Source organism: Cucumis sativus, chromosome 1 (assembly GCF_000004075.3).
Source record: "Cucumis sativus cultivar 9930 chromosome 1, Cucumber_9930_V3, whole genome shotgun sequence".
Taxonomy (NCBI): domain Eukaryota; kingdom Viridiplantae; phylum Streptophyta; class Magnoliopsida; order Cucurbitales; family Cucurbitaceae; genus Cucumis; species Cucumis sativus.
This window is the reverse complement of record NC_026655.2, coordinates 11687074-11714295: the sequence shown is the minus strand read 5'-3', so window position 1 is coordinate 11714295 and position 27222 is coordinate 11687074. Positions and strand designations below refer to the sequence as shown.

Sequence of the window (27222 nt, the reverse complement as noted above, 5' to 3'; positions counted from 1 at the left end):
TATATTGGGTTGGGTTGATTGTGTTTTTTACACTCTCCTTTCAAATTGACAAATGCCTAGAGAGCATTTATATTTCTTTTTATCTTTAATAAAAAAGAGAAAATATAATGTATCCTTAAAAAAAAATAAAAATAGTGACAAATCTATAAATTTTGTTGGTTTATAAGCTAGTAAAAATAATTTAGAAAAAATGTAATAAGCGAGGCTTAACTTGACCTAGATGGACTAAATAACAATTTTACCACTATCCTAGCTACTATATTGATATTGTTTTAGGTTTTTATATATATAAGATATAACAGGCATAAAGATTTATGAGTTCCGCTTAGCTCCTCCTAGACCTATACTAAATCCACTAGTAAAGGATGTTCACTACATAACTCCTAGCCATTTTTCTTAATATTCCAAAGTTGTAGTCACAATTTCCCTAAAGTTTGAACACTTTTGTATAATCTATTAAGGATGGCAATGGGCAAAGTGTAATATTGTAGTTCATAATGGTGATGGAATCTTTCCAAGAAGACTTCTTTGGAAATAATGATTTCATGTTGTCATGGATTAGTTTTACCTGTTCGCACAATGGTTTTGTTTTCTTTTTTTTTTTTAATTTGTTTACAGAGTTGTATAGAAATTTCAATATATTCGCGCAAGAACAAATATGGTTTATTTTTCTGGAGGATTTAAATTTTATGTTTCAAATTCACTGAGTTGAATAAGGATGTATTTGACAAATAATTTGAATTGAATTTTGTTTCTAAAAATTATTTTTGATGCATGTGATCGAAACTGTGTAAAATTTGAAACAATAACATTTATATGTTTTATTTGGATATAGGTTTTGAATATAAAATTTAAAATCAGAATTATATTACATAAAGATTTAAGAAAAATAAACACCTAAAAATATAATAGGTAAGTTTTAAACAAAATTCATTTTTGAAAAAGCACATAATATGATGTATTATAGTTTATATAGTAGTACAAGTTAATAAGTAAATAACTTTTTTAACCTAAATCATATTCATAAATTAATTAATAATAATTTATTATAAATCAAACATTAGTGGGTAAAACAATTAGTTTTATAACTTGTTAAACACATTTTAAATGATTATTTATATTAGAATACAATTTATGAATGTAAACAAGAACATATCTAAAAACATGAAATATAAAGTCATGAAATAAAAATTTATTTGCATTGAATTCCTTGTTTCCAAATTTCTATTCTCAAAATTTCTACCAGACAAGTTGTAAATTTTTTGTACATTTCATATTTCAATATAAAAAAGTACTATAAAATAGGGTATATAATAGGAGTAGTAATAAAGGAGGTAAGAAATTTTTTAGCAACCAAAATCGAAAAGTTGATTAACTTCAAATTATCTTATAATGAATTTTACCAAACACTAAAAACAATTAAAACTTCCAATTAATAACTTTAAAATCCTGCTAAGTCAATCTCAAGCACACCCTTGGACTTAATATGTACTAAATATATCTCACAGTTCACATTGCCAAATGATTTTACATTTTTTTTTTGTTTAATAAAAAAAAAAATATTTTAATGAAGAATTTAACAAAAAATTAAAAAGAATTCATTGCAATGAAACCTTTTGGCTTTAAAAGAAGCAAGGCCTTGGTAATGAACATATACATGTCAAATGCAATGGACTAAGATATGAGAATTGAGAATTGACTATATTTTCCACTAAACACGAGTCTTCACTCTCAATCATGTGTTTCCTTGAAATGTATGATTTTTTTACCCAACTTTTCTAAATGAACAAATAATTTAAAGAAGATATTTATGTATGTATTTATCCCAACAACTCACTCAGTCAAACTCTCACAGCCTGAAAAGAAAATAAGTGTACCTTAAGTAGAGTGAACTTTGAAACTATTGTTCGAAAAGAGAAAATGATTAGATCTAAACGTAACTTACAACAATTGTTTGGAGACTTGAGAAGTGAAATTGAGAGGAATAACTCAAAGATCTGTCTGGTAGTTTTCTGGCTTATACCACAATGAGAACTCAATTCCTTTGCTTTTTAGTTTTTCTGTTGCAGGACCAATTTTCTCCAAAAGCTGCAATTCAGAACTTTAAACTAAATAAATCTTATAGCATGCAAGCAACTACACAACAACACATTGAAAGACATGGAGAAGAACTAGATATTGTTGTATTGCACCTTAAATTTTTCTTATTATGTTTATAGAAGAGAAAAAAAGATGAATTTGTGTACTCGTGTAGAAGATTTCATGATTTGATTCTAATCAAGATTATCAGAATATATCCTTATCCAAGACAGTCAAGGGTTTGAATTTCTCTCACCATGTGATGTTTTGTACTTTCAAGTTAAAAAAAAAGGTTCATCATATATAATATGTTCTCGAAAGATTAAATATACAATAAGCAACTTATTAGCATGGCATCAAAACAAGTGTGTTTGAGTTATTTCCTTTCAATTTTCATATTACAGTTCACTTGTTGGGCTTTTGTGCTAATTTTATGCTCACAAGTAAAGTGATCTGTTAAGAATATGAATAATAATCTATCGACTCAAGTTTTTTTGGACAAATGATGATTTAAGACTAATGTTGGTATTAAAGAAGGATATACAATTTCTAGCTGCAATTTGAAAAGCTTTAAAGATTGTGACAAAGACCAATATCAGACCGATGAGTTGGGGTTTGGATTGTAAACATTACCTTGTCATGTACAACACCATTAGATACCAAAACAGATCTATCAAAGACACTGAACTTTCCACCATCCATGCGAGTCACTGCTCCACCCGCTTCTTCAACTATCTGAAAAATAGAAACAACCTGCTCACGAATATGATAAAAATCGTAGCATATTTCCAATGTCCTCAAGTTTCTTTAATCTCCACTGAAGTGATTGGACTTAAAGGAGTTTGAGAAAATAAACTGAAGTTCAAACATATAAACAAAACGATGACAGTTATAGATTGAAACAAAACAAGTTACGGTTTACTATGGTCAAATAATTGCATACATCAAAGAAGATAATAGAAAAGAAAGCTAAGAAGGATAGATACCCCAACCCATCAACCTGAAATTTCAAAACAAGGATTTCCAATTGAATATAATAATAATAATAATAATAATAATAATAATAATAATAATAAATACTAGTTGTGCACTTGTGCTTATTCTAGCTCATTCCTCCACAGTCTAACAATAGATGGGAGTGGGATTTAAACCTCTAAGGTCAAGGATGTATGTCTTACACCAGTTAGTGGTACAGTATCTTGGCTCATTAACAAAATTTTCGACCTACCGCAATATCTATCATAAGGAGTGTGTGATATTCCTATTCCTCTATTTCCAATATCGCACAATGCTCCTTGGTTGTGCTTGTGCCTACCAAAATAAGGTTTGATTACCTATTCCTATGTTCAATTCAAAGGATGAAAGTACTGCATATTAAGAAGATCAGTGTAGTACCAAAACACCGGCAGCCATATCCCATGGCTTCAGGCGATACTCCCAATATGCTTCTACAATTCCTAGAGCTACATGGCTCATGTCGACTGCTGCTGCACCTAGCCTTCTCACTCCCTGCACATTGAAAAGTCCATAGAAAATTGAAAAAAAAAAAGAAAAGAAATAAAGCCCAGTAAATAGGTAGATAGGGTTATATTTCCTAGTTAGAAATTTATGCTTGTATGTCTATGAGGAAAGAGTAGGCAGGACCACTCAACATAGCAAACCAGAACAAGATGAAAGAATACCCTGCTAACATCTGTGAATTCTTTAAATAAATCCATATTTGTAGTCCATGGATCGTCATGTTCATATCCAAATCCTGTAACTAGAAGAGACCGTTCCACCTAAATAAGTAAAAAATAATGTTAAGCCATCAAACAAAGCTATCCACATTATTAAATATAATGAAACAGTTCTCTGCTGTACTTAATAACCCTGCATGTGATATGAATACCAAGCCTTATTTAGTTTCTGCAAACGTGCAAGACCAGACAAATTTCATAAACATGGATGTCAAGTAGATGAGACAAGGATCCCAACTCATTAGACGGGACAAGATGCTCAATTTACATGCCCAGGGTGCCCTTGATTTACAAAGATTGCTTGAAAAGAATCGTGCCCTCCTTCCAAAATGGGTTTGGAGATACTACCACGAAGGTGAGGCTTTATGGAAGCAAGTGATTGATGCTAAACATGGGAAGTCTTCTCTTGGCCCTTGGCCCAACCCCTCCTTTCCTAACTGTGTCCTGGACCATGGAGAGACATTTTGAAATTCATAACCCACATCAAAGACGGTCAAAATTAGTGTGCAATGGCAAAACAGCACTTTTTGGAACGACAGATGGATTAAACCCTCCACCCTCAAGGTTTTCTACCCGACTTTACAATCTGTCCACACAAAAGGGGGCTTCCATTCATGATATATTGAAAAGAGAGACAACGAGTTCACACCAATTTACGTGGAAACCCGAGTACCAGGAGAAAAACCACGATTGTTTGTTGTCATTATTTTCTAATGAATAAAACAATAGGTACATGGGAGAATAAATAGAGTACACAATGGAATAAAAAAAGAAAAGATTTAGGAAAATAAGGAATACATTCCCATAATCTTTCCATAATTATTCTAGGATTCTAACAAGGAAAAAGCCTAGAAAAAAAGGAAAGAATTCCAACACTCCCCCTCAAGTTGGGACGTAAATATCAATGAGGCCCAACTTGCTAACGCAAAAGTCGAAGTTTGGTCTGAGAAGCCCTTTGGTAAGAACATCAGCAACCTGTTGACTCGAAGGGATGTACGGAATGCATATGCTCCCACTGTCAAGTTTTTCTTTGATAAAATGTCGATCAATCTCAACATGTTTAGTTCTATCATGTTGAACAGGGTTGTTAGCAATACTAATAGCGGCTTTATTATCACAGAAAAGCTTCAATGGTGTCTCACATTCCTGATGAAGATCTGTCAAAACTTTCTGAAGCCAAATTTCCTCACATATTCCTAAACTCATAGCTCTATATTCAGCCTCAGCGCTGCTCCTGGCCACAACACTTTGCTTCTTACTCCTCCAAGTTACAAGATTGCCCCAAACAAAGGTACAATAACCAGAGGTAGATTTTCTGTCAACAACAGATCCTGCCCAATCCGAGTCAGTGTATGCCTCAACGGTCTTTCTGTCTGTTTTTCTAAACATCAGCCCTTTACCAGGTGTTGATTTTAAGTATCTCAAGATTCTGTTGACAGCTTTCATGTGTTCCTCATTAGGGGTCTGCATAAACTGGCTGACAACACTCACAGCAAAGGAAATATCAGGACGAGTATGAGATAAGTAAATTAATTTACCCACGAGGCGTTGATACTGTTCTTTATCAACTGGAACTTGATCATCAGAGTTTCCTAGTTTGCAGTTGAATTCAATAGGAGTGTCAGTGGGACGACATCCTAACATACCTGTCTCAGTTAACAAATCAAGGATGTATTTTCTTTGAGATACGGAGATACCTTCTTTAGATCTGGCCACCTCCATTCCAAGGAAATATTTCAAATTTCCCAAATCCTTGATTTCAAACTCATCGCCCATTCTCTGCTTTAATTGACTGATTTCTGCCTGATCATCTCCAGTCAAAACAATGTCATCCACATAAACTATTAGAACAGCAATCTTTCCTGTTTTGGAAACCTTTGTAAATAAAGTATGATCAGAGTGTCCCTGCCTGTACCCTTGGGACTTGACAAAGGTAGTGAATCTGTCAAACCATGCTCTGGGAGACTGTTTCAGACCATATATAGATTTCTGGAGTTTACACACATGCTGACCAAACTGGGCTTCAAATCCAGGCGGAGGGCTCATGTAGACTTCCTCTACGAGGTCTCCATTCAAAAAGGCATTCTTAACATCCAGCTGATATAAAGGCCAATCTTTGTTCACAGCAACAGATAACAGAACTCTAATAGTATTCAACTTAGCAACTGGAGAAAAAGTTTCTGAATAGTCAATACCATAGGTTTGAGTAAATCCCTTCGCAACTAACCTTGCCTTGTGTCTGTCAAGAGTACCATCAGCTTTGTATTTGAGAGAGAACACCCATTTGCATCCCACAGTTTTGTGTCCCTTAGGTAGAGTACAAATGTCCCAAGTACTATTCTTTTCAAGAGCTTTCATCTCTTCCATGACAGCATTCTTCCATTCAGGATACTTTAAAGCAGTGTAGATATCTTTTGGTATTATGGTAGAGTCAAGGCTTGCTGTAAAAGCTCTGAACTGAGGAGAGAGACTATTGTAGGAAACATAATTGCAAATGGGGTGTTTAGTACAAGACCTGGTGCCTTTTCTCAGAGCAATGGGAATGTCAAGAGAGGAATCATACTCATCTGATTTTCCTGTATGACCCTGTTCCGCTTCATTATTACGGGTTTCTATTCTGACCTCAATCTCATCACCACTGTCCTTTTCTTCCACGTTTTCAAGAACAGCAACATTAGACCTGTCATTCTCACTTATCATATTCTTAGTACAGGGTTCAGTAGGGTTTTCCATACCTTGATCTCGAGGAGGTTCAGAGTCTTGGACTGGAGCCGGCGGCTGACTAGTAGGGGAACCGACTTCCTTTTTGTGATTCCTCCTGTAGTACGTTTTCCAGGGGACTTGGTTTGTGGGTAGGACTATGGAATGAGGAATGATGTTAGACACAACACTAGGAGTGGGTTCGATGAATTCAAAGGTGTTGTTAGACTCTTCACTCACACTCTCCCCCTGAAGATGGCTAACGGGAAAGTAGGGTCGATCCTCACAGAAAGTAACATCCATAGTGACAAAGTATTTTCTGGATGGTGGGTGAAAACATTTATAACCACGCTGGTGAGGGGGATACCCAACAAACACACATGCCTGAGCCCGAGGGGTAAATTTGGTTTGATTAGGGCCAAAATTATGGACATAAGCGGTACACCCAAACACACGAAGAGGAACCTCAGAAACATGACGAGTCGATGGGTAGGACTCCTTAAGACAATCTAAGGGAGTTTGAAGATGAAGAATACGAGAAGGCATTCTATTGATTAAATGAGCTGCTGTAAGAATAGCATCTCCCCACAAGTATGAAGGAAGGGAAGTAGAAAGCATAAGGGAACGGGCTACTTCCAGAAGGTGACGGTTTTTTCGCTCGGCCACTCCATTTTGTTGAGGAGTGTAGGCGCACGAGTTTTGATGAACAATCCCCTTGGAAGCAAGAAATTCACTAAGGTTATGGTTTTGGAATTCCCGACCATTATCACTCCGAAGAATAGCAATTTTTTGATGGAATTGTGTTTCAATGGTGTGATAGAAATTTTGAAACATAGAGGAAACCTCAGATTTATCAGTGATAAGGTAGACCCAGGTAAGACGGGTATGATCATCAATGAAGGTTACGAACCACCGTTTTCCAGATGAGGTTGTTATCTTGGATGGTCCCCAGACATCACTATGAACAAGAGTGAAGGGTTGGGTTGGTTTGTATGGTTGTGAGGGAAAAGAGACTCGATGTTGTTTGGCCTGAATACACACATCACAAGATAAGGTAGTCATCTCAACTTTAGAGAAGAGATGTGGAAATAAATGTTTCATATATTGAAAATTAGGGTGGCCTAAACGAAAATGCCACAACATACAATCTTGTTCAGAAGTAGTGAAATAGGAAGATAAGAGACTAGTCCTAGGAATGCTACTAGAAGAGGTATCGTCATCAAGGAGGTAGAGTCCCCTACTATGTCGGGCAGTGCCAATCATCCTCCCCGAGCTCAAGTCCTGAAAAGAGACAGAATCAGGTAAGAATATTGCTTTGCAGTTTAACTCATGAGTGATCTTGCTTATCGAAAGCAAATTATAAGATAGTTTGGGCACATGCAAAACATTATGTAAGGAGAGCCCTGCACAAGGAGAAATCTTCCCCTTTCCAGCAATGGGGGCCAAGGAGCCATCTGCAATTCTAATTGTCTCGTTCCCAGCACAAGGAATGTAAGATACAAAATGTTCAGAGGACCCAGTCAAATGATCTGTGGCACCAGAATCCAGAATCCAGGGGTTCTTCCCATCAATACTAACAAGACCGAAGGAATGAGGTATACCTGATTGGACAATGGCACCTAAAGTGGCAAGACTGAGATCAGTTTGGTTTTTGTGTGGATCGGATTGTTGAGGAGGTTCAGCAGACTCACTCACATACGCCCGCCCTGTGTTCTGTTTGTCGTTGGAAGGGCGTTTCTTACTTCCTGGGGGACGACCATGTAACTTCCAACATTGTTCTTTGGTATGCCATTGTTTTTTGCAATGCTCGCAGACAGGAATTGGTTTTCCATTATGCTTGTCACTGCTACTGTTAGAAGATCTTGCACTAAAAGCAGCAGAGTCAATAGTAGGGGTTGCGGAAATATTCATAGCACTTGTGCGATCTTCCTCGAGGCGGATTTCAGAGCAAACTTCCATCAGGGAGGGAATCGGTCTTTGACCTAGTATACGCCCTCGAACTACATCAAACTTAGGATTAAGACCAGCAAGAAAGTCATAAATCCTGTCATTCTCTTCAATTCTCGAGTACTGTACACCATCAGTGGGATCACGCCAGACTAGTTCTCTGCATAGGTCCATTTCTTGCCATATAAGAGAAAAAGCTTATTGAAAAAGGATGTGACATCCATGGTTCCTTGCTTGCATTCATGAACTTGCTTTCTCAGCGTGTATAGACGAGAGGCATTCTGACGTTTTGAGTAAAGTGTCTGGGCTGTGTCCCAAATATCCTTGGCTGTTGCAGCAAACAATAACGGCTTGCCAATTTGAGGTTCCATACTATTGATCAATATGGATTCGAAGAATAGAGTCTTTTGCCTTCCAATATCGTTCATGTGGGTCACCCGTTAGGGGGCGAGGTATTTCCCCTGTCAGAAAGCTAAATTTTTGTCGTCCTTCGAGGACCATCTTTACTGACTGAGACCATGAGAAATAGTTGTTGCCATTCAACTTTTCTCCTGAAAGATGATACATGGAAGACTGAGCCACCGTATTAGTCACATAAGGAGAGGATACATTAGGGAACGAGTTTACCGGATTCTCAGAATACATCGGTAGAGTGGATGTCGTCCCTAAGGTAGCCTCAAGTGCTGCTATCTGTTGTCGAAGCCCTTCCAATTGTTGATGAACTATTCCCGAGGAAGCTTGCACGTTACGGTTGGAATATGCCGAAGATTCACCAACCTCAAATGTTGAGTGAATTTGAGAGTTTTTAACATCGGGATGGTAGCTAGGATCATTGGGTGGCTGGCCATACAGATTTGACGGCAGAAGCGGTGGTAGCCGATTGGAATTAGATGGCAGAACATAAATCGGGGCGTGGGGAGCAATATAGGCCGCAGACGAAGAAAAGGGTTGGACAGATGGGATGGTCGGCGCCGTCTGAGGAAGAAAACCAGGCGCGTGGTGGTCCGGTGATGGCACGGACGACTGCGGTAATGACGAAAAATTATTTTCGGACGTTTTCTGTAGCCGGCTTAATAATTCGTCCATGGCAGCACTCATCCGAGCATCGACGGCAGCAGCTACGACAACACTAAAATTGATGGCTGTCCCTTCTGTTTGATTTTCATCAGTGGTTTGGTTTTGTTTGGGTTTCTAGGGTGTTTTCATTGTCCCGCTCTGATACCATATTGAAAAGAGAGACAACGAGTTCACACCAATTTACGTGGAAACCCGAGTACCGGGAGAAAAACCACGATTGTTTGTTGTTATTATTTTCTAATGAATAAAACAATAGGTACAGGGGAGAATAAATAGAGTACACAATGGAATAAAAAAGGAAAAGATTTAGGAAAATAAGGAATACATTCCCATAATCTTTCCATAATTGTTTTAGGATTCTAACAAGGAAAAAGCCTAGTAAAAAGGAAAGAATTCCAACAATATTCGAGACCATAGACATGGTTGGTCTCTAAAGTTTAGAAGAAATTTAAAGGATGATGAGACTAATGAGTGGCTTGACCTCATGAGCATCCTTCATACCAACACCTCTTGGCATTCAAAGATAAATGGATTTGGGATCTGGTCAACAAAGGCTACTTCATCACAAAATCCCTTGCTTATGATTTGGGTTCCGATGTGAACTCCCTTCAACAACCCTTCCATGCTGCCATTTGGAATGATTTCTACCCAAAAAAGATCAAATTTTTCCTTTCGGAAATTAATCAAGCTGCTATACAATCAGTTTGCTTAGAGGTTTTGGAAGGAAATTTTCCTTTCCTTTGGATGGTACACAGCCCTCCCAAACAACATCATTGCTGCCCACTCATATGCTCTCACCCGACACCCGTTCACTAAACAAAATCAACATATGTGGATGCATACGATTTGTACTTTCTTATGGACTACTTGAAAGGAGAGAAACGACCACCTCTTCAACAATATGGGAAGCTCTTTTGATAGATACTTTGATGCCATTATCTATTTTGCTATGAGTTGGTGTAACACCTTCCTTTAAATCATACACCCTTTCTTCCATTTTAACCAATTGGAGAGCTATTATGTAACTCCATTGGCTCCAGCCTCGGACGTTTGTTGTAAATTTCATACTTCAATGAAATTTGTTTCTTATATAAAAAAAGTAGTAACTCAAGTGCTTGGAAAAGAACAAAACTACTTAAACAATATGAGAGTGTTACAATTTCCCTAGGCAGAAATAATTTGATTACTTTAGAATGATCTTTCAAGGGAAACGACTAGTTAGAAACTGCTAATGTGTGTGCTGTAATGGTACGTCTTCTAAAAGTGTCAATTTATTTTTGTTGGGAGAAGATTAGCATTGATGTGGTTTCTCCACAAATCCTAACAATTTTTTCAACAAGAAACTGATATAATAGAAAAGAAAGATCATTAAAGAGTTGTTGTTGGTATATGAAAAGTTTGATAAGATTTCTTTCAACAAAAATAAAATAAAATAGGTTCAGTTGTCGCCAAATTGTTTCTAGATAACAAACTCACCTGACTAGTTTGACTCACATTAATCTTTTGACCATTACAGAATGCTCCCCCACCTAACATAACAAATGTAAAATAAAACGAATAAAATAAATAAATAAATAACTTACTTTGTATGGAAACTCCGAAAAAAAACGAGTAAAATATAGTTGTAAACCCTAAAATGTACTCCATTTCTAATTTGGTCCCTTTTTGGTCCCTCAAGTTTGCAAATAATGAATTACATAACACTAGATCATGAACTATTAACTAATAATGACATGGAAGTAATAAAAAGCTTACCTGGAATGAGCTCAAGTCATAGTGGTCACTTACCTAATATTTGACATACTACGAGTTACCTTACCAACCAAATGTAGCAGTGTCTTGTGAGAATAGTTGAGGGCAACCGAGTTGGTGTGGAAATTCACAAATACAAAATAATAATAATAAAAATGTTGAAAATAAATGACATTGTTGATAATTTATAGCCCCAAGGGTATTTTAGTATTTTACTTTACCCTAAGTTTATTTCCTTTTCTATATTAGGGCTTGTTAAAGCTTGTAAAGTTATCTTTTCTTGTACCTTTCATTGTTTGTGAAAATAATAAAAAGTGACTATATCTTGGTTTTTTCTACCTATTCTAGGGTTTTTCATGTAAACCTAGTGTTCTCTTTTTTTATCGCTAAACAAAAAATAACACGAACTATTAAATATATGTAGAAGATATTCAACAATATTGTAAACCATTTGATCCTAGTCCTCTAGCATGGAAGGATCCAGATGATAGACATTTCTCTTTCCTAAGCCCTAAATATTTTTTTAGAATTAGAAACATTTCATTGATAGAATGAAAAACGGGTAGAGCCCAACACACCCAAAGGTGATATCTAACCCCTAAATATTTAATACTGTTAGTTTGTCTCCAACCACACAATCCTTGGAAACTCAGAAATACTATTAGGATAGAATTATGAATGTTATTTAGGGAAAAAGGTTGGTGGTTGGTTGGAATGATTTGTTATATTAGAGGGAGTGCAAAAGGATGAAGGTATGCAACAAATGGCTTTACGCTTGAGTAAGAATACTCCAGAGAAGAAGGTCCAAGTACCAAAAGTTTCTTGGGAGTTATTTTATTCTTTCATTCTTCATCTTTCAATATATTTTACGGTTTGTTGGAATTCTTTCCTTTTTTTCTAGGCTTTTTCCTTGTTAGAATCCTAGAATAATTATGGAAAGATTATGGGAATGTATTCCTTATTTTCCTAAATCTTTTCATTTTTTATTCCATTGTGTACTCTATTTATTCTCCCATGTACCTATTGTTTTATTCATTAAAAAATAATAACAACAAACAATCGTGATTTTTCTCTCGGTACTCGGGTTTCCACGTAAATTGGTGTGAACTCGTTGTCTCTCTTTTCAATATGGTATCAGAGCGGGACAATGAAAACACCCTAGAAACCCAAAAAAACCAAACCACTGATGAAAATCAAACAGAAGGGACAGCCATCAATTTTAGTGCTACCGTAGCTGCTGCCATCGATGCTCGAATGAGTGTTGCCATGGACGAATTATTAAGCCGGCTACAGAAAACGTCCGAAAATAATTTTTCGTCATTACCGCAGTCGTCCGCGCCGTCACCGGACCACCACGCGCCTGGTTTTCTTCCTCAGACGGCGCCGACCATCCCATCTGTCCAACCCTTTTCTTCGTCCGCGGCCTATATTGCCCCCCACGCCCCGATCTATGTTCTGCCATCTAATTCCAATCGGCTACCACCGCTTCTGCCGTCAAATCTGTATGGCCAGCCACCCAATGATCCTAGCTACCATCCCGATGTTAAAAACTCTCAAATTCACTCAACATTTGAGGTTGGTGAATCTTCGCCATATTCCAACCGTAACGTGCAAGCTTCCTCGGGAATAGTTCATCAACAATTGGAAGGGCTTCGACAACAGATAGCAGCACTTGAGGCTACCTTAGGGACGACATCCACTCTACCGATGTATTCTGAGAATCCGGTAAACTCGTTCCCTAATGTATCCTCTCCTTATGTGACTAATACGGTGGCTCAGTCCTCCATGTATCATCTTTCAGGAGAAAAGTTGAATGGCAACAACTATTTCTCATGGTCTCAGTCAGTAAAGATGGTCCTCGAAGGACGACAAAAATTTAGCTTTCTGACAGAGGAAATACCTCGCCCCCTACCGGGCGACCCACATGAACGATATTGGAAGGCAGAAGACTCTATTCTTCGATCCATATTGATCAATAGTATGGAACCTCAAATTGGCAAGCCGTTATTGTTTGCTGCAACAGTCAAGGATATTTGGGACACAGCCCAGACACTTTACTCAAAACGTCAGAATGCCTCTCGTCTATACACGCTGAGAAAGCAAGTTCATGAATGCAAGCAAGGAACCATGGATGTCACATCATTTTTCAATAAGCTTTCTCTTATATGGCAAGAAATGGACCTATGCAGAGAGAACTAGTTCTGGCGTGATCCCACTGATGGTGTACAGTACTTGAGAATTGAAGAGAATGACAAGATTTATGACTTTCTTGCTGGTCTTAATCCTAAGTTTGATGTAGTTCGAGGGCGTACACTAGGTCAAAGACTGATTCCCTCCCTGATGGAAGTTTGCTCTGAAATCCGCCTCGAGGAAGATCGCACAAGTGCTATGAATATTTCCGCAACCCCTACTATTGACTCTACTGCTTTTAGTGCAAGATCTTCTAACAGTAGCAATGACAAGCATAATGGAAAACCAATTCCTGTCTGCGAGCATTGCAAAAAACAATGGCATACCAAAGAACAATGTTGGAAGTTACATGGTTGTCCCCCAGGAAGTAAGAAACGCCCTTCCAACGACAAACAGAACACAGGGCGGGCGTATGTGAGTGAGTCTGCTGAACTTCCTCAACAATCCGATCCAACAAAAACCAAATTGATCTCAGTCTTGCCACTTTAGGTGCCATTGCCCAATCAGGTATACCTCACTCCTTCGGTCTTGTTAGTATTGATGGGAAGAACCCCTGGATTCTGGATTCTGGTGCCACAGATCATTTGACTGGGTCCTTTGAACATTTTGTATCTTACATTCCTTGTGCTCGAAACGAGACAATTAGAATTGCAGATGGCTCCTTGGCCCCCATTGCTGGAAAGGGGAAGATTTCTCCTTGTGCAGGGCTCTCCTTACATAATGTTTTGCATGTGCCCAAACTATCTTATAATTTGCTTTCGATAAGCAAGATCACTCATGAGTTAAACTGCAAAGCAATATTCTTACCTGATTCTGTCTCTTTTCAGGACTTGAGCTCGAGGAGGATGATTGGCACTGCCCGGCATAGTAGGGGACTCTACCTCCTTGATGACGATACCTCTTCTAGTAGCATTCCTAGGACTAGTCTCTTATCTTCTTATTACACTACTTCTCAACAAGATTGTATGTTGTGGCATTTTCGTTTAGGCCACCATAATTTTCAATATATGAAACATTTATTTCCACATCTCTTCTCTAAAGTTGAGATGACTACCTTATCTTGTGATGTGTGTATTCAGGCCAAACAACATCGAGTCTCTTTTCCCTCACAACCATACAAACCAACCCAACCCTTCACTCTTGTTCATAGTGATGTCTGGGGACCATCCAAGATAACAACCTCATCTGGAAAACGGTGGTTCGTAACCTTCATTGATGATCATATCCGTCTTACCTGGGTCTACCTTATCACTGATAAATCTGAGGTTTCCTCTATGTTTCAAAATTTCTATCACACCATTGAAACACAATTCCATCAAAAAATTGCTATTCTTCGGAGTGATAATGGTCGAGAATTCCAAAACCATAACCTTAATGAATTTCTTGCTTCCAAGGGGATTGTTCATCAAAACTCGTGCGCCTACACTCCTCAACAAAATGGAGTGGCCGAGCGAAAAAACCGTCACCTTCTGGAAGTAGCTCGTTCCCTTATGCTTTCTACTTCCCTTCCTTCATACTTGTGGGGAGATGCTATTCTTACAGCAGCCCATTTAATCAATAGAATGCCTTCTCGTATTTTTCATCTTCAAACTCCCTTAGATTGTCTTAAGGAGTCCTACCCATCGACTCGTCATGTTTCTGAGGTTCCTCTTCGTGTGTTTGGGTGTACCGCTTATGTCCATAATTTTGGCCCTAATCAAACCAAATTTACCCCTCGGGCTCAGGCATGTGTGTTTGTTGGGTATCCCCCTCACCAGCGTGGTTATAAATGTTTTCACCCACCATCCAGAAAATACTTTGTCACTATGGATGTTACTTTCTGTGAGGATCGACCCTACTTTCCCGTTAGCCATCTTCAGGGGAGAGTGTGAGTGAAGAGTCTAACAACACCTTTGAATTCATCGAACCCACTCCTAGTGTCGTGTCTAACATCATTCCTCATTCCATAGTCCTACCCACAAACCAAGTCCCCTGGAAAACGTACTACAAGAGGAATCACAAAAAGGAAGTCGGTTCCCCTACTAGTCAGTCGTCGCTCCAGTCCAAGACTCTGAACCTCCTCGAGATCAAAGTCCCCTGGAAAACGTACTACAGGAGGAATCACAAAAAGGAAGTCGGTTCCCCTACTAGTCAGCCGCCGGCTCCAGTCCAAGACTCTGAACCTCCTCGAGATCAAGGTATGGAAAACCCTACTGAACCCTGTACTAAGAATATGATAAGTGAGAATGACAGGTCTAATGTTGCTGTTCTTGAAAACGTGGAAGAAAAGGACCGTGGTGATGAGATTGAGGTCAGAATAGAAACCCGTAATAATGAAGCGGAACAGGGTCATACAGGAAAATCAGATGAGTATGATTCCTCTCTTGACATTCCCATTGCTCTGAGAAAAGGCACCAGGTCTTGTACTAAACACCCCATTTGCAATTATGTTTCCTACGATAATCTCTCTCCTCAGTTCAGAGCTTTTACAGCAAGCCTTGACTCTACCATAATACCAAAAGATATCTACACTGCTTTAAAGTGTCCTGAATGGAAGAATGCTGTCATGGAAGAGATGAAAGCTCTTGAAAAGAATAGTACCTGAGACATTTGTACTCTACCTAAGGGACACAAAACTGTGGGATGCAAATGGGTGTTCTCTCTCAAATACAAAGCTGATGGTACTCTTGACAGACACAAGGCAAGGTTAGTTGCGAAGGGATTTACTCAAACCTATGGTATTGACTATTCAGAAACTTTTTCTCCAGTTGCTAAGTTGAATACTATTAGAATTCTGTTATCTGTTGCTGTGAACAAAGATTGGCCTCTATATCAGCTGGATGTTAAGAATGCCTTTTTGAATGGAGACCTCGTAGAGGAAGTCTACATGAGCCTCTCCGCCTGGATTTGAAGCCCAGTTTGGTCAGCATGTGTGTAAACTCCAGAAATCTATATATGGTCTGAAACAGTCTCCCAGAGCATGGTTTGACAGATTCACTACCTTTGTCAAGTCCCAAGGGTACAGGCAAGGACACTCTGATCATACTTTATTTACAAAGGTTTCCAAAACAGGAAAGATTGTTGTTCTAATAGTTTATGTGGATGACATTGTTTTGACTGGAGATGATCAGGCAGAAATCAGTCAACTAAAGTAGAGAATGGGCGATGAGTTTGAAATCAAGGATTTGGGAAATTTGAAATATTTCCTTGGAATGGAGGTGGCCAGATCTAAAGAAGGTATCTCCGTATCTCAAAGAAAATACATCCTTGATTTGTTAACCGAGACAGGTATGTTAGGGTGTCGTCCCACTGACACTCCTATTGAATTCAACTGCAAACTAGGAAACTCTGATGATCAAGTTCCAGTTGATAAAGAACAGTATCAACGCCTCGTGGGTAAATTAATTTACTTATCTCATACTCATCCTGATATTTCCTTTGCTGTGAGTGTTGTCAGCCAGTTTATGCAGACCCCTAATGAGGAACACATGAAAGCTGTCAACAGAATCTTGAGATACTTAAAATCAACGCCTGGTAAAGGGCTGATGTTTAGAAAAACAGAAAGAAAGACCATTGAGGCATACACTGACTCGGATTGGGTAGGATCTGTTGTTGACAGAAAATCTACCTCTGGTTATTGTACCTTTGTTTGGGGCAATCTTGTAACTTGGAGGAGTAAGAAGCAAAGTGTTGTGGCCAGGAGCAGCGCTGAGGCTGAATACAGAGCTATGAGTTTAGGAATATGTGAGGAAATTTGGCTTTAGAAAGTTTTGACAGATCTTCATCAGGAATGTGAGACACCATTGAAGCTTTTCTGTGATAATAAAGCTGCTATTAGTATTGCTAACAACCCTGTTCAACATGATAGAACTAAACATGTTGAGATTGATCGACATTTTATCAAAGAAAAACTTGGCAGTGGGAGCATATGCATTCCGTACATCCCTTCGAGTCAACAGGTTGCTGATGTTCTTACCAAAGGGCTTCTCAGACCAAACTTCGACTTTTGCGTTAGCAAGTTGGGCCTCATTGATATTTACGTCCCAACTTGAGGGGGAGTGTTGGAATTCTTTCCTTTTTTTCTCGGCTTTTTCCTTGTTAGAATCCTAGAACAATTATGGAAAGATTATGGGAATGTATTCCTTATTTTCCTAAATCTTTTCCTTTTTTATTCCATTGTGTACTCTATTTATTCTCCCCTGTACCTATTGTTTTATTCATTAGAAAATAATAACAACAAACAATCGTGGTTTTTCTCCCAATACTCGGGTTTCCACGTAAATTGGTGTGAACTCGTTGTCTCTCTTTTCAATAGGGTTCAATCAAACTCAAACCTAACCACCCTGCTTTGGAGATGATAGAGATTTTACTCAATATCTTGACTTGACCATAGTCTACTCATCTAATCTCAGCGATTATTAACGGGCTTGAGTTGAGTTAGATCTTGATTTACCTTTGTTACACAACACAGCAAACCATGTCACTCTTTTCATTAATTCCTTGATCACATTTTAAGGATTAGGACAGAATTAGGATCTTATTATACTCGAGGAACCAATATAAAAGCAGGGACCAGACAGAACCATTTAAACTTTAGGGACCAAATTAAAAATAGGGATAAACTTCAAGAACCAAAACTGTATTTTAAACAAAAAATTATAAAAGCAGTACCAGCCGTTGCAGTAAATATGCGAGTGTTCCAGCACATGGGACCTCCAACAAACTCTACCTGGAGAAGGACATTCATTATCACAGCAAGACCTCACAAAAATATCAGAAATTTATAAAAATATATAAATAAAGCTTGTCCAAGAAAACCAAATCAATTCAGTAGGCTAATCATTTTGAATAAAAGAAAGCAAGAACCACCATTGATCTTAATTTTCCACAGAAGAATACAATTATTGATTATTGGTCTTAAAGCTGATAATCTGTTTAGTTTGATCTATTTAGTCCTCCAATAATCTTTTGCTTCCAACTCTAGAAAATATGATGACAGATTCTTTCCCATTTTCCACAAAACTGAGCATAATAAATTTGAAATCAGAATTTAAGAAAAAAATTGATCTTTTTCTTAAATACTTATGAGCATCTAATGCAACTATTTTTGTTGCCCACGCAATTGTTCAACCACAATTTGCTGCCTAGCAAACCCTTTTCTCATCATTCTTAAATTTTTATTATTGTTATTATTATTATTGCTGTTGTTGTGATTAGAGAGAGCTGCATAGAGATGGAATCAACAGCATGAAATCAAGAATTGTTCTCTTTATTTAAAATATATAAAAAAACATTTCATTGATTAACAAAATGTTCAAAAATTACCCAAAAAATCCAAATTCCAAAAGATAGAAAGGCCAGCATTGACCAAAACAATGAGCTTTCTTGTATAATGACAAAGGATGAATATTTGAAACGGATATTGCCACACACACTGACAAAGGCACATTCCAGAAAGAGAAACACCGTGTTTGTCACTTTTCCACTATGCAGCACCATAATTTTATCATTATCATAGTTAGCCTTGAGACCAACTCTACCCCATATTACTCTTTTTGTGATTCTTTTTCTTTGTTGGCAAGGTTCTCTCAACCTCAAACAGAGCTTCACCTTTTTTTTTTGCATGACTTGTCTTGAACATTCACCAAAGCTAGTCACACACGAGCATCTCTTTGCTTGTCGACGACAACATTTTCTCAACTGAGTGTTCTCTACTCAACATTTGCAACTTGACTTGCTCTCGACAATGGTGTCGTCCTCTCATGCATTAATCTTTCACAAGTCTAGCATACTTGCCTTTACACTCTAGGCCAAGTCTCAGGATTCACCTGCCTCTATAATAGGGCAATGTCTTTTTAAACACATCGTTCCTCCATCTTGATTCGCATCCATCCAGCCATCCCCCTTCTACCATGTCATAACCTTATCAAGATGAATTCTAACATTTAAGAAGGTCAAAACTAGCTTACGATGCGCATTAAGTACAACTGATTTGTCGCTTAACTATGTCATAACTAGCTTATCGAGGTCATCAAACACTTCCAAAGCCATTCCTTCCACATAAGTAGGTCACAACTAGTATACCAAGTCAACCATTTTCAAATGATTCCTAACGCACTTCCACTAATCGATTGAAAACTAACTCTATAGTCTACTGGGGGCCCATCGATAAAACGTCTTCACAAACTTTACGATGTGTTGGATGTTATATTAAATTTTCCTTCACCTACAAGCTTAAGCTTTTAGGTTAATTGGTGATTTAAGATGATTTTTTTTTTAAATAGAGACAAGCTTCTTTATTAATATAAAACTCAAAGTACAATAGAATTATACAATGAAAATAATGGAGAAGCCTAAAAACAGGGGATTAGAAGACACCCGGGCATCTCAGCTAGGTTGACACCCCCTTAGCGCTAGCATTATATCCCAGACAGAAACATTAAAATAACATATAAGTACCAAATAAACCAAAAAGCAAACAGCCAAAAGGAAAGCAAATACAAAACAGAAAGTAAAGAAAGAACACAGGAAAATAACACAGTTTCAAACCCCCAATAATAAACTCCTATAACTAACAAAACTGAATAGGAGGTCTTCTACTAGAAGAAAACAGCAAAAAGGCAAGTCTTGAGCTTCTGAGAATTGCAGGAAGATCAGCCCCCATTAAATTGGATGAGAGATGAAAGCCGCCAAATTTAACATAAATCTTGGATGGCATACTCCTTAAATTCCTTATTTAAAGAACATCAAGCTGCACTACAGCATTTCTCTTTGCAGTGTCCACAATATCAACCACTAAGTTTAAGATGGCAGTGTCAGTGACAAACTTCTGGTAATTTAAGATGGTATTAGAGCAAGTGGTCCAAGGAGAATATTCAAACCCCTGTATTGTTGTTTCCTCCCCATTTAATAATAATTTCTACTGAGTCTTTCTTCATATTTCAAGTCCACAAGTGAAGAGAATGGTTGAATATTATATTAAATTTGTCTTCACCTACAAGCTGAAGCTTTGGGTCCATTGATGATTTAAGAAGATGCATCAAGCTTCATAATGAACATGCTTAGTGAAAACTAAACCTAGAGTCAATTTTACTTGTAAGGGCCTTTAGAATATCTATTCATCCAGACATTATCAAAGCATTATGACATTTGTAACTTATGAAGTACGAGTACTTCATTTGAGGCGAAGAATATATATCTTACATCAATCCATTCGATGCACTCCAAATACATGTCCAATACGTGAATTTGCATTTTTTTTAAATTTGAGATATGCATGTCCTTTCCCAAATACGTGAAAGGGAAAAGGACATGTTGGGTTCTTTTTTCCCTTTAAAGCTTGCAACCCAACTCATTTAAGAAGCCCACAATTATCAAAACCCCAAGTCCTAGACTATTGCAAACGATAAGCAGGCCTTCATATCCTAAAAGGAATTAATGCATGCTATTATTTTAGAAATTGGCGTATCCTCATTGTCCTATGCACCCATATGTGTCAATGCTTCTTAGTTTGCGATAGCATAAGGTGTTGAAGTCAAGGCCATACACACTGATGGCACCCAACCAAGTTCTATCGTATCCATGTCTATACTTCTTAGTTGACAATCATAACATGTCAAATGAACATATGATGTAAGAGCCAAGCCCTGTACCACATCCTCCAACCCTAAAGAGAAGGCACAATGTCGTTCACCTGTGCCACCCGATCAAGTCTTTTTTTTAAATAGAAATAACAACTTTCATTGAGAGAAAATGAAAGAAAACAAGGCGATCCAAAAACGAAGCCCATGGAAACCCATCAAAGATAAGGGGTCCATCTAAGTAAAGCATTACCTAAAGAGTAGCACAAAAGATCTTTGAAATCGAAGCCTAAAGGGAAACATAAGACTTAATTAGTGGTCAGATTTCACTAGGGTCTCTCTCTACCCCTTTAAACACTTTTCCATTTCTCTCTCCCCATAAAACCGATAACAAGGCACACATCAAAAGCGGCAACAAGTCATTTACCAACATGGAACCAACATTTGTGTTTTGATTGACAAGAAACTAGGCGTACTTGCATCTTTCTCTCACATGCACCTAACTTCCAAAATTGCTCATCCAAACTCATGATGGAACCCTAGCTTTTTGGGAAGGGCCTGAGGCCTCATCTAGTCCCCACTAACTTTGGCACTGACATTAACACTGCCAACACCATTGTCGCTTCTAAACTTGATTATGACTTAGCTAGAATTTCTTAAGTACTTTCTTTAGTGCGTCAAATGATGCATTGATGACCATACCATCCTCCTCGCTTTCTTCACAACATTCCTCTTCTCAACCCTTTTCGTGGCCTTTCAAATGACACCTTTGTGTGTCATTGTGCTTGCTTGATGCGTCAACTTACTTGCTGCATGTTGACATACTTGTTTGCTCATTCTATGGGGTCTTGACCACAGTTTAAGAGTTGAGACACACTGCACCAGCTCCTTGTTAGAGTTGCATAGGATATATGATTAGCTGAAGGCAAGAGCGTGATTATTGACTACATCCTAATCTCAAAGAAAATTGCACATTTTTCTGTATCATTACTTCATCTTTCTGTTGTCACACGTCCAAATCAATCTCTTTGATAACCAACCACTTTGATGTTTCCCAAACGGCCACTTTGTTGAATCCCACTTCGTGCTCAATCAAACATATTAAGGATGCTAAAAAATGATATTAGACCAGCTTATCCTATGGGAAGAAAAGCATACTCATTATTTAATAATCAATGATGCAACCCAATTTTACAGGATAATTTAGTTTACTTTTCCATGAGTAGATCACAGCTTGAGACATGCAAATAAAGATTACAGTTTGAATACCACGGCTGCAGCAGCAGGATTTCCCCGATACAAAACTCCAACAGATACTGCAAAGGAAGGATAGCCATGTGCAAAATTTGTTGTTCCATCTGCATTTATATCGAGGTTAGACAACTTGTACTTATTGAATTATATATGTATATGCACATGATATATATCACACAGAGAAATATGCTAAAACATTCAGTCACGGGACATCTCTAAAAGTAAATAATGATAAAATACATCAAAACATTGTTAGATAGATATAACCCTCCATTGATTATAAGGACTTTAAAGATGAACTTCCTGATTGACCAGAACTAGTGAGCAGATAAAAGAATAGGAACGTACACTCTGACATCAAGTTGTCATTGGGACAATATAGACATATTAGCATTAAGTGGGATCAATTAAAGATAATATAAGATTGTCACCAAATCTACATATGATTATGTCAAGAAAATCATTACTATCTCAAACATAAAACCACAATAGTTAATATGTCAAGAAAAAAGTTCTTTAAAAATCAGATTCCTCAAAATTCTCAGAAGATCGCAATGAACATAATTATGCTAGCAAATTAACCATCTAAAACTCGAGAGACAAAATATCTATTCAAACTTGAAAAATAACATTTGTATCCTTTTTTAACACGAGAATAGCCTAAGAAAATGCACTTCAAAGACTTAGAACCTAACTTTGTCAAATTAGGACGAACATCCTGAACAAACACGTACAACCAAATATTTTTGGCTCAATAGGAAACAATGGTTTTGTTGGAAAGAGGACGTGATAAGGAATATGACCATGAAGAACAGACGTAGGCATGCGGTGTATAAGAAAACAGCTTTGGAAATTGCATCAACCAAAAATGCTTTGGAACATGCATTTGAAAGAATAATGCCTGTGCAGTTTCAAGATGTCTATTCTTTCGTTCCGCAACCTCATTTTGGGATGGAGTATCAGCACAAAATGATTGGTGAATGATACCACGTGTACCCAGGTACGAATTTAGTGCTTCTGAAAATTACTCACCAGCATTGTCACTTATCCAGGTTCTAAGGCATACACCAAACTATGTTCGAATTTCAGCACGAAAATTGCTAAAATGAGAAAGTAACCCAAAACGATTTTTCAGTCATGCAAGAATGATCATCAACAAAGGTAACAAAATATCAGAATGAATAACTCAAAGGGAGAATTTGCCTGTTTGTCAACTCTAGGACTGGAGCTAAGACGATGGAATTTCGCAAACGGACATGAGTCACAATTCAATGAAAACAAGTTATAAAACTGAGGACAAAGCTTTCTTAAGACTAAGAGGGATGGATGACCAAGACGACAATGGGCATTAAAAGGAGAAACAATGCTAGAACAAGCAACGATCGTTGATGTTGATATTTGGTGATCAAAACTGTAAAATCTTCCAGATTCATGTCCTTTCCCAATAATCTTCTTTGTTACAAGATCCAGAAATAAGCAATAGCCAGGATTGAATGAGACACAACAATTAAGGTCACGAGTGATTTGACTAATAGAGAGCAAGGTAAATAACAATTGAGGTAAATGGAGGACAGATGTCAGAGAAAGGGATGCGTGAGATTTCCAGTGCCAGATCCAGTAACAGAAGACTTAGATCCATCTGCTAGGGTAACGCTGGTAATGAAGGTAGATGACAAAGTTGTAGAAAATAATTTGGGTTTACCTGTCATATGATCAGGGCACTGGAGTCTATGACCAATTGTGTAGAGGAGGAAAAGAGACAATGATTCATGTTACCTGAATTAGCAATGGCTGTAATTATATGCTAATGATGAAGGAGATGCGTTCAACAATTTAGATGACAAATCATGGATAGATGGAGCTCATAATTAAGCCAAATGAGACATCACTATGGGATCAAAAACCAAGATCTTGGAAGCTTCTAACCAACGGCAGCTCAAATTAGAACAAAACAGCAACAAATCGGAAGAACCAAAAGGGTATTTTTCCAAAGACCCTCACATTCGATTAGATTTAAGAGGATTCAAATACACAGTTCAACTGGAAAACACAAATGGAGATGAACCCAGCCGATAGAGCACAAAACAAATCTCCCATGTGCTCCCACGCGACAGTGCGTGGATCTTGCAGCGGAGGAAGAGGTGGCGTGTGAGCCTCACGCACTGGTCGGATGGCTTTGAAAATTTTATATAGAAAGATCAAACAAAATCATCCAGTGGAATGGTGGATAAACTACATATGCAGTACATTGACTTTCTTTGTCACCAAAACCCATGATATATGGGACCCTAAGTTCTTTTTCTTAACAAAAAGAAAAAGAAAAAGAAAGAATGAAATAAAGGACGAAGAAGAAAAAGCATGCTACTAAAAATAAATGTAAAAAGGTGAATTCAGTATCGAATTATTATCAGAAGAAAAGTAAAGCAACCATTATTAAGATATGTAAATGTGGGCCTGGGAATATTGTTAGTTAGGAGGGGGGTGAGATTTTGAGTTTAAATACTGCTTTGATTACGGGGGAGGGGTATCTTTTCGGCAATTATCTTGTATTCGGTCTCTTAGGAGAACTGGGAGAGGTAGGGAAGCTCTTGAATCCTTCCCCCGTTGTTGATAAATAAAATTGAGGCTAAAGTCTATCATAATATAAAGACGTTATCATTAATTCATCTGCTAATACAGAAATAAAAGTTCATTGACTACTTTAAATTTTCACACCGAAGACAAAGTTGCAACTACAAACCTAAAGGATCAATGCACCAAAGATAATCAGATGATGAATCTCCTATAACTCCTCCCTCTTCTCCAAGGATGAGGTGATCTTTAAAATTCTTTTTAACGACTTCCAGAATAGCAGCCTCGCTCATTTTATCTGTTCTGCAAGTAAGTCAAGAAATATGATGAAAGAAGAATGCTAATAGGAGACACAAAATTGTCAAAAAGATAGTGTGAGGATTATGAGTAAGCCAAAAATATGTCATCTTTCCTTTGCACAAACTGAGGGGACTTTCCTCGGAATAACATTATACTCTTTACAGAGATTGAACAGCCCAATCAAGTGTTACAATTAATAGGGAAAGGACTCGTGATAAAGTCTAAACCATTTCTAGAAAGTGAACGAACAAATGGAGCAATTGAATAAAGTCTAAACCAAAACAACCCTAAGGCTACAACAATATGTGGTCAAGTCTTGAGCAGTTTCGGGTAGAGGCAATTTAGCCAAAACACTATATATTTGAGCAATTCTCTATAGCACCAAAAATGAAACCTTTTTTAAGAATAACTTACAGCAGTTAAGAAACATCAACAGCTTTATGAACATGCATAGATTTCGTTCCACTCATTCTATATGTTAACTTCTCTTTTATCTGACAAAAATCATGCACATGTTTCACTCTATTTCTTTTTTATCCAAGAAAATTACGAGCAAGGAAACTCCATCTTCATGTAACAATTTCATTTTACACCACAAAACTAAATCCATATTGCAAAGTTATAGTTTGATATGACACAAAGCATGAAACTTATGGCACTGTAGTTGAATTTTCCTAGGGAATCCTTACTCGGTTACTAAGTCTGTCAATCCTTTATATTCAACATTCCGAGGCTTATTAACAGCATCCATCACCACCTGGGAACATCAAGGTAAAGGTCTCAAAACCCACACACTGTAGCCATCAAGCAAATACTTTAATGATCATTTTATCAATAGGAAGCAACCATCTTAATAACCTGTCTACAGTGAAACAAACTTCAGAAGCTAGAACGCAGATACTGATATGGAATAACTTTCGAATGACCCTAAACAACCTCTTCTAATTCCCCATCAGCGAACACCCCGTTGGTCCAAGTCACATTAATTATCACTTCAGAAGCCAGATTTACACGCCACATTTCTAGACCAAGATGAACACAGCTTTAATTGCACCACTTCAGAGTGATCTTATAATCATGACTTAAGCAAACTAAATATAACAACCCCACTTGAATTTTGACTTCCAAAATAACATATCCCTTCACATGTTTGGTTCTCATACATCAGAAACTCCCAAGTGCAACAATCGAACAAATTCAAAAAGGGGATAAAGGGGGAAAAGGAAGAAGAAAGAAGAACATACTGGTGAACTAAAAGAAATTATTATGATAAAAATATCATCATCACATCACAAACCTCGGCTCCAGTCTTGGCAGCATTCTCAACGACTTGAATTAGGTGGGCTGGTGGAATGGGTCCAATAGACTTGGCACCCACTTTTGGGTACTGCTTGCGGTAAGAAATTTCGGACAATGCAGCTTTGGTTGTGGGCAATTTGGTGTCGAATGGTCCAATTGAGAGAAACCCACGATTGCAATCTCTCCTGGCGTTGAAAAGAACATTGAGAGACGGACTGAGAGAAGAAATTGATCTGCAAATTGTAGAAGATAGGAAGTGGGTGTTCGTCGAGAAGGCAATGGAGATGACCATTTTTTCTTCAAGTGTTGAAAGAGGAAGAATCCAGTTCAAGGCTTTTGGAGCAAAGCATCTGAAAATGGTATGTAGCTCTTAACCATCTGATTCTAACTGCCACGAAATACCGATAGGGGAATCATGCTCTTCCTATTTGGAATCTTCTGGGTTTTGTTTTCTTCATTGGACTTTACTTTGCCGGGGCGCTCCCTTCCTGCATTCTATATTTTAATATTGATTTTGAATGGTCCGGATACAATCTATGTTAAATTTATTTCATTATCACTAAATCATGGTTATGGAGTAGTGGTCGTGTGTTCAAAATCGATCATCCAAACTTTCACTCTCCCGTCAATATATAAAAATATATTTATTATTTATTATATAGTGTCGATGTATGTATATAAATTTTTTGGATACTGTCACTTCAGATGTTTGGGTTACTCAAATGAATTGTTAATCATAATCTTTTTTCATTTTT

At 37.5% G+C, this 27222-nt stretch overlaps 1 protein-coding gene across 2 annotated transcripts; it reads right to left on the bottom strand.

The window, feature by feature from the left end:
- Positions 1–1582: 1582 nt before the first annotated feature.
- Positions 1583–26959, bottom strand: LOC101218450 (phosphatase IMPL1, chloroplastic). 2 transcript variants are annotated; one of them, XM_011656706.2, is made up of 11 exons: positions 26466–26959; positions 25858–25925; positions 25038–25171; positions 22313–22401; positions 18135–18192; positions 11019–11071; positions 3762–3860; positions 3475–3588; positions 2713–2814; positions 1946–2088; positions 1583–1856 (listed from the first exon to the last, which is right to left on the bottom strand). In XM_011656706.2, exons 1-10 carry the CDS (start codon positions 26757–26759, stop codon positions 1990–1992), a joined length of 1110 nt encoding a protein of 369 aa, XP_011655008.1. In that variant the 5' UTR covers positions 26760–26959; the 3' UTR covers positions 1583–1856; positions 1946–1989. The 2 variants fall into 2 exon arrangements, with proteins under 2 accessions (XP_011655008.1, XP_011655003.1); XM_011656701.2 differs by having other exon boundaries at positions 1583–2088.
- Between the last annotated feature and the right edge of the window lie 263 nt (positions 26960–27222).

Bases quoted from the DNA above. Each gene is read 5' to 3' on its own strand.
- LOC101218450 (XM_011656701.2), bottom strand. From the start codon at position 26,759: ATGGTCATCTCCATTGCCTTCTCGACGAACACCCACTTCCTATCTTCT. The intron at 25,926-26,465 runs GTTTGTGATGTG...TGATGTTCCCAG, and splicing joins CTGCCAAGACTGGAGCCGAG to GTGGTGATGGATGCTGTTAA. The intron at 11,072-18,134 runs GTACTGCTTTTA...TTGTTATGTTAG, and splicing joins CATATTTACTGCAACGGCTG to GTGGGGGAGCATTCTGTAAT.